Source organism: Urtica dioica, chromosome 2 (assembly GCF_054948205.1).
Source record: "Urtica dioica subsp. dioica isolate 48M chromosome 2, U.dioica_male_clone48M_v1_H2, whole genome shotgun sequence".
NCBI lineage: Eukaryota > Viridiplantae > Streptophyta > Magnoliopsida > Rosales > Urticaceae > Urtica > Urtica dioica.
The window spans coordinates 44,938,915-44,947,648 of record NC_142757.1 but is presented as its reverse complement, the minus strand read 5'-3'; the positions used below and the strand labels follow the sequence as shown (position 1 = coordinate 44,947,648).

Genomic DNA, 8,734 nt, shown 5'->3' with positions numbered 1-8,734 from the left:
ATAAACAAGTTCAACATAACCTTAATCATCACTAACTAATCACAAAATTACAAAATAATTCGGATTAATTACAAAAAAATTAGAATCATGAACACAAACTCTAAAATTAAAATCAAGTCATAACAATTTCTTAATAAATCAATAAACAAGTTCAACATAACCTTGATTATCACTAACTAATCACAAAATTACCAAATAATTCGGATTAATTACAAAAAAATTATAAACATGAACACAAACTCTAAAATTAAAAACAATTCATAACAATATACCATAAATCAATAAACAAGTTCAAAATAACCTTAATCATCACTAACTAATCAACAAATTACCAAATAATTCGGATTAATTACAAAAAATTTATAAACATGAACACAAACCTTAAATAAACACTACATTTAAGTTCACAACTATCAATTTATACTTAATCTTCAAGAATAATAAAAAATTTTCAAAAATTAAACTCAAAATCATCCAAAAAATATTTAGGTCGGGAAGCTCACCGAGAAATGACGATACCGCCGGGATCTGGGCAGAAATTGCCTCCGTCGCGTCGGGAACCTTGTGGGTTGGCGGGATCCGGTCGGGAAGTGAGAAGATTTGGCCTGGGACGAGTCGGGATCTTGGCGAGCTCAAACCGACACAAATGAAGAACATTTGGGGGAATCCGGGTTTAAATAGGCGGTTTTTTCTTTTTTTTAAGTGAACCGGACCGGGAAGTGAGAACCGGGTTCCTTGCCGGATCCCGGTCTGGTTCCCCCGGAATCACCGGAAACTTCCGGTTTTGGTGGTTCCGGTGCCGGGGACTTCAAAAAAGGGGGAACCGGACCGGTTCCCCTGGAATTTAAAACCTTGTCCCCCATAGAATATTTACCGACAGTATAATGCAGTCGAAACTAATATAGTTGTAATGATGCAAATAGAGACAAGTTGGCATACACTCAAAACTTGTATAGTAATTTTAAAAAGGATTTTTTTTGTGTGAATTAGTTATTTCAAACTTAGTGCTTAGCAAAATAGCCAAAGTTTTATAAGTTGATGCATTTTAGCCGCTTATAATGTAAAATTACTAATATACCCTTAATTATTTTCAAAACAATTAATCTAAGTTTCCAAAATTTTAATCCAGTGCACTTTCAATTTTTACCCACTATTCGATAAACCATAAGAAGAATATGTCAACAAATTTAATCTTGTTATATAAAAAAATTAATCAATTTTTCGATAAATCAGAAGTAGAAAAAGAAGAAAAAGAAGAAGACGAAGAAAATGTAAAAAAAAATTAATCCTGCTTTCAAAAAATTTAATCCACTCTTCGATCAGAAGAAAAAAAAAAGATGTCAAAAAAATTAATCCTGCTTTCAAAAGATTGAATCCACTGTTCGATAAACCCTAATAACGTAACCAAATTCAAAACCCAACCATCCAAACAGGGGTGAACACGATCAAGCGCAACGAGACTCACCTCTGGACGATTCCCCTCATCAACCTGCACGGCGGTGCGAGAAATACCTCCTCCGTGTTCTTTCTGCGAGACTGCATCGTTGGAGAGGATCCAGGGCTTCCAGGTGGAGTAGAACTCGTCGGACCAGAATCGGCCGAGTGACGAAAAGAGCTCCGGTCGGTGACAAGACTCCGTCGGAGATGGACGGCAATCGGTGGAGAGGGAGAGAAGGTCGAGGTTCTTGGGGAGAGAGGAAGGGCTTTGGGGAGGAAATTTGACGAGGATAGTACAGACTGAATATTTTGGGGGGTTTTTGTCAATTTTTGGCTATTTTGCCTCAATTTTGAAAAGTTTGATTATTTTGCTAATTCCAAACTTTGAAATGGCTAGATACCCACATCATCCTTTTAAAAATGATAGTATGTGTTTCCTATGTTTCTAATCACAAAAATAGGAATGGATTGGGCATGAGAGTTAAAATGTAATAGAATGAAAAAAGCATTATGCTATTTGGTTTATAATGCCTAAGATGTAAACCAGTTGATGAACAAGAAGATAACATATTTGTGATGTTTTTATGGGATTGATGAACCACTAACTAACCTTCCTTGAACAGAATCAAAATCAAGTTGTAGATCTACCATGAAAAACCAAATTATGGTCTCCTAATTTCACTTTTATGGAACCCTGTTTTGAACCCACCATCTTCATTGTCCACGCATCTTGTAACCAATGATCAATATAAATAATGAATACTTATGCAAACATGAATTTCATTCATACTTGCAATATCAACGTCGATAACCTAAAGCAACAACTTGTGTACTTTAAATAATAATAATAATAATAATAATAATAATAAAAACTTGACCTAGAATACCTGTCATATAAATACACTTTGCAAGACCTCGTGATCTAGTATTCAAAATAAGGTCCGCCTTACAGTTATCGTACCGGGACTTCAATTTTATGGGTAAACCGTTTACCGGATGAGAAACCGAGGGGTATTCGGACAAAAAAAGAAAATCAGTACCGACAGGATACCTCTTACCGTAGAAGAAACCGGCAAAAACTGCAGAAAACATAGGGGTATTCAGACAATTATTTTACGAAAATAAACATATTTTTCATATTTTGCAAAACTAAACATATTTTTCATAGTTCATCATACTTTAAAGTCAACCCAATATTAAGTTCAAAGTTCAAACCAAAAAAAAATTCAACATAAAATACTATAATGTTCAAAGTTTCCGGTCGGTTTCCGCAGAAAGTTAAACCTTGATTACAACACGTACGACAAAATATAAAACACATTAGTAAGTAATTATAGGGGGAATGTCTTGAGTGTCTCGTCACTCGTGAATGAAGAATTGATCGACGGCTTTGACCAACCTTGATCCCGGCGTGCGATCTTCTTGGATCAGAGGACCCCGAAGATCCACCAGGACCTTCGTCTATTTCTTCGTCAGAGTCCCCTAGACTTTTCCGGAGGTCGACTAGCATCGACTCACCCAAACTCTCACGTTGCTTCTTCTTTTGAGAGCGTACATAGAGTAACTCTCGCATTTCCTCATATACTTCATGAGGAACATTGTCGCACATCTTCACATTATTTTTCTTGTCCATGTTCGCCTGGTGGTTTTTCACACGAGTGATTCAACCACTGCTTATGATGTACCTGCAAAATTTGCATTTGCTTGCACTTGATCGTCCTTCGACGAGATCGCAATACTTCCGTGCCGGATCGGACGCCATACTTCGTCATCATAATCATCAATCCATCATCATATTCATTTTAAATCAACATATTCATCATCATAATCATTAATTCATCAACATTTTTATCATCGTAATCATCTTCATCTTCATCTTCATCTTAAATCAACATATTCATCATCGTAATCATCATCATAATCATCAATCCATCATCATCTTCATCTCAAATCAACATATTCATAATCATAATCATCAATTCATCATCATCTTCATCTCAAATCAACATATTCATAATCATAATCATCAATTCATCATCATATTCATCACTCAAATCAACATATTCATCATCATACTCATCTCAAATAAACATATTCATCATCATAATCATCAATTAATCATCATATTCATGGATTAAAACACGAAATTAAGAAGAAAAAAATGAAAAAAAAAATCTCAAATTCGAGAAATCCGAGTGACTTACCTCGGGGGTACCTCAGAAAGCTGACAACTTGTGCTTAGGACGGTCGGAATCCGACGGGAAGCACGATGACTGTGACGGAAATCGATAAATTTGTCTGGGAACTGAAATCTGAGTGACTTACCTCGGGGGTACCTCAGAAAGCTGACAACTTGTGCTTAGGATGACTGGAATCCGACGGGAAGCATGATGACTATGAAGGAAATCGGGAAATTTTCCGGGAACTGAGCCGATCTCTTCTCGGAGAAACGAAATTCGTCAGCCAAGGGTTTCATCAAAATGAGGATGTAGAAGCAAGGTTTTTTCGAAAATGAGACCAAATTATTCTTTTATAGAACGGAATCTGGTTCAAATGAATCCGGTCCGGTTCGATCGGGTTCCCCTCGATTTCTAAGAACGAAAACGGTTCTTCTCTCTACCCTCCCGGTACTCTCCAGTTTGCCGGTTCCCTCGAAAAGTCAATCCTTGATTCAAAATGGTTTCGTATTCCAAGCATCGAGGGATTCCTTTAATTCGTTGGGCACTTGGAAGAATTAGTAAAGTCTTTTGTAACTTTCCAATATATCTTTACTAAAATGGCTACAACGAAGAGATCTTGAATTAGAAAATTTAGAATTTTAGATTCTTGAGCAACCACGGCGAATTAAGAACAAGTTCACTTTCGATTGAGCTATAAATTAATATGACTGATTAATTTTTAATAATTTATATTAAAAAATATCAATGAAGGTAAATTGGCTCCAGCCAAAGCGTTGTGGCCTATTTATATCGTTTCATAGATACTGGGGAATCATACACGGATATGAGTAAATAAGTTGGTTATTCCACATTACTACTTTTTTCAAATTAGACAGATTTATGAGTGTTTAGTTACAAACAAGTAACTAAAAGTGTCAATTTTGTCACTATTAGTTACATATTCGTAACTAAACACTTTGAGAAGAAAAAAAAATTAGTAATTGAAATCAGTCATTTACTCCTACTGGTGTCCAAACTAGTAATGAGAAAGTATGCATTGCCCATTTGGCTATTTTGATTCTAATACACTTGTAACTACAAACTCAAAAAAGCTTCACAACTAGGAAACACTTGGTCTTGGAAAAACCACAACTCATAATTAATAATCATGCTAAACCCATATTCTCGAAGTAGGCATAGAACGGTCAAGTTGCGAAATCGGTCAGTTTATTTATTTTTTGTTGGTGTCATTAGTGATAAAGAAGTTTGGGAGAGTGTTCTAAGGGCCGCCAAACCCTAAGAAGTTATCTACGAGCTTTGCCACAGAGCTTGCGAGGCTGTCTGCCGCGTCTTGTGTGGACGCCTCTGCATAAACACGAACAACATCTTCCGTCCCCGATGGCCGTACGAAACACCGACCTTTAGCATATTTAGCTGCACAATAAACATGAAGCTAGCACGTAAATTTGAAGGTCGAAAAAAATTAAAAAAAAAATTCTCGAGAAAACGTGTCTCAATACACGTTACATACCAATTTCGGCGTTGATGGCTGCTTGGATGCCAGGGGGTTTCACAGCCTCTGTTTCTGCATTTGCAGTGACAATGGCTGTTCTGTCCACGACTTTGACCTGACAATGAATGTCGTGTGTCGATGTGAGTTAGCAGAAGGTGAAACAATTATAGGACATGCCTCGGAAAAAATATTAAAGATGTCTTGATTATGGAAAAATTACTAATTAACAGTGTTATTAATGCTGTTTGGTTTAATAGAGTTGTTCTTTTAGTCGATTAACATCGCTATACATTCTACCAATGTAAATAAAGAAAAGAAGCAATGAGAATTAGTAAGTATAACGTTGTATATTATAAGTAAAATCTACTAATGTAATTGAGTGCTTTACCTTGAGCTGTTTACTGGGTAGATCACGATAAAGCTCATTCCATCTTTGTATCGACCATCCCATTTGTCGCAAAATGACCTCTACTAAGAGAACCCCACTTAAAGCATCTCCCACAGCTTGGTTGATCAACTTAGTCACCGACAATAATCTCAACGCAGCCTTTTGCTGTTCTGAACCTAGATAAACAATAATTAAACAGTAAAAAAAAAAAAAAAAAAAAGTCGATCAGTGAGTTTTATGAAAATAATGTATGTATAGATGAAAAAAGGCTTCAGTTGTAACCTTCAGCGCGGGAAGAAAGATCGTCGCTCTTGGCCTCTAACCAGAGTACAAAGGGTTCTGAGAAAACTATGGTGCCATGACCGTTCGATTCGAAATAGATCCCAATATCAAACTGCTTTGCTTTCTCGTGAAGGTACTTAACCCCAGTTGGAGTAAGAACCACTTCTAGACCTAGCTCTTTCAAATAATCCGTGGAAGCTCCGTTCGCATAAGCTGTTTGTACAACACCAAGACTGCATGGATAACCGAGATCCGATTCCTTGGCGAGAATTCCTAGTTGCTCCTTGATAAATATAGCAAACAGAGATAGTATCTTGTCCCCATCAACGAGTTCAATATTATTACTATTTTCCGACGGAACGAAAAAATAAACAAGCCGATCAGCATCTCCGTCCAAACTAGCACACCTGCAATGCTAGAACTCTTAACACAGTTAACTTCAGGACTCGTTTAACATTTTGTATGAACAGCTTATTTGTATGCCCAACAGTTTCTAAGCCCGTCAATTCATGCAACACAACTTTCGAAAGTATTGACCCGAAAATTGAAAATATTCCATAAAATACAAATCTAGTGCCTTTTATTTAATTTTTGTTTCAGTTTAATTTTTCTCATTGCTTTTTTTTTTTTTCTTTTTTTCTTTTATTCTACGCATACTGATCTTCTAATATAAAATTACAAAATTTCAAACTCTGAACTAATAAACAATGATATCTCACCTTATTCCTACATCCTGTGAGCCAAACCCAGAAGGAACGATCTTCTCTTTCTGCACAAAATCAGCACCGACACCTTCATTGAGTACACCTCCTTCTTTCCCAGAGTTACGAACCTCAATTTCCAAGCCCTTCAAGTTCAGCATTTCCTTAAGCACTAAGAGCTTCTCTCCACCAACACCATTAGCCCCATCGACGAGTAGCTTGTCGTTTCCTTTATTGATATCAACTTCGTTCGGAATCAAATCCACTAAGCACCTAAACCAAACCACCCAAATTATTTGAAACTCAACCGGACATTATAGGTATCAACGGACCTGTATTCTTACAGTGCAGAGAGATCATTAAGTTGCGAACCTGTAAGACCTCGCAAGTTGTTCCATGTAATCAAACTCCGCTGCTTGGGTGCTGCGGTTACTAGCACGAACCATCCAATGCAGTTGTGGAGTCGTTAAAATCCCCACATCAATCGCAACGACCCCGATAATTGACTCGATTCCCTTCCAAAACCATCATTATGGAAATTTAAGAATTGAAATACAGTACCAAACTTTTAGTTTTAGAAAACACAATCCTGTTAACCAATTAATTACCAAAAACAATCAGAGATTTTTGTTTCTTAGTTCCAACTTCTTTCACCAACTGTCATTTAGCATAAATTAAATAGGGAAAAAATTGTAAAGCAAAAACCTTCGCAACGACTTTACTTAGAAACAGAGATTCACCTAAACACACACTTTGCCTGCTAATTCAATTATAACTTTCAGATTTCTCAAACTCTCATTTCACACGAACGTATAATTATCCCATTCATTCTACAATTTTCCAGTTCTAAATCAAACCCTATGAATGCTTAAATTAAAATGAAGAAGAAAAAAAGCATACGCGTTTAGCAGCTTCGAGTAGAGCCAATCCACTGGGCCTCGTATCTCTCGCAACCAAAACCTCAAGTTTCGCTCCACCGAATTCGATCCCCTCCGACTCCGCGAACTCGGAGATGACCTCGACGACTCGATCGGAGCTCGGAGCTCCGGCGAGGGAGTCGGCGAAGGGCTCCCAGGCCTGGGCAAGCATCTCGCCGGAGGGATCGGCGATCTTGACGCCATTGTCGGAGACCTGGTTGTGCGACGCCGTGATGACGATCCCGATCACGGATCGCGTCTTCAGAGCCCTCAGCGCGGCGAGGATTCCGGAGCGGAAGACCGTCGATCGGAGCAGCGACGCATCGGCGCGGAATCCCGACGTTCCGTACGACGGCGTGAAGTTGGTCGGGAGAGGGAAGAGTTTCGAGGACTCGAGGAGGAGCGATCTCTGGGCGGCTTCCATGGCTGCTCTAGTGAAGAGAGAGAGAGAGAGAGAGAGAGAGAGAGAGAGAGAGAGAGAGAGAATATGTTCGTTATTGGTGGTGGGACGTGGGAGTGACAAATTTGTGAATTTTAGGATTGTTTTTGTGTTCCCGTATTTTGACTTTGTAATGGATTGTAGACCACTCTGCCACTAAAGTACTAAACTTCAAAAACTCTGGTGAGTCGTGAGATATTTTGTTCATTTGTTGTTGGCTTTTGTTTGTAGGACCTTAACAAGTTACTGCGATCAATTTTTATTTTTTATTGTATTAGTAATACGATCATTTTTTTTTTGATAAATGATATGTCTCCCATCAACTATTTCCATGTTTCTCAAAGTGTCCCTTCGTCTGTTTTGTAACCATAAGCTCGTAAATAAAAGAGAAATTGTATAACTACTACCATTTGATAAAAAAAAAAAATCAATTTCTCACCAAAAGCTTAATTTGACAAAAAATACTACTAAGTCAATTGTACAAATACAATTTTACCATCAACAATTGATGTTAGACATTTATGTCAATTGTTGACATATATGTCAACAATAGATGTCGATTGTTGACATCTATGCCAACAAACAGAGAACTAAAAACTCATAGATGTCAATAATAGATGTCAACTATTGACATCTATATAAACAATAGATGTCAATTGTTGACATCATGTTGAGGGTAAAATTGTATTTGTACAAATGACTTAGTAGTATTTTTGACAAAATTAAACTTTTGGTGAAAAATTGGAAAAAAACATATTAAATAGTGATAATTGAGCCAATTTCTCTAAATAAAATGCATATCATACCATCTTAAGTTGTCAATTGGGCCGGGCCGCCCGCGGACCACCCGGCCCGGCCCTTATTTTAATTGGTTTTGGGTCGGCCCATCCCGAATTAA

The 8,734-nt window shown here is 37.4% G+C and overlaps 1 protein-coding gene across 2 annotated transcripts; it reads right to left on the bottom strand.

Annotated features, from left to right (window-relative positions):
* Window positions 1-4,362: 4,362 nt before the first annotated feature.
* On the bottom strand, window positions 4,363-7,917 carry DRT101 (phosphoglucosamine mutase-like protein). Of its 2 annotated transcripts, none has more exons than XM_089606681.1 (7): window positions 7,381-7,917; window positions 6,853-6,995; window positions 6,499-6,753; window positions 5,780-6,186; window positions 5,498-5,673; window positions 5,128-5,224; window positions 4,363-5,030 (listed from the first exon to the last, which is right to left on the bottom strand). In XM_089606681.1, exons 1-7 carry the CDS (start codon window positions 7,819-7,821, stop codon window positions 4,876-4,878), a joined length of 1,674 nt encoding a protein of 557 aa, XP_089462807.1. In that variant the 5' UTR covers window positions 7,822-7,917; the 3' UTR covers window positions 4,363-4,875. The 2 variants fall into 2 exon arrangements, with proteins under 2 accessions (XP_089462807.1, XP_089462806.1); XM_089606680.1 differs by having other exon boundaries at window positions 5,498-5,667; window positions 7,381-7,899.
* Window positions 7,918-8,734: the final 817 nt, after the last annotated feature.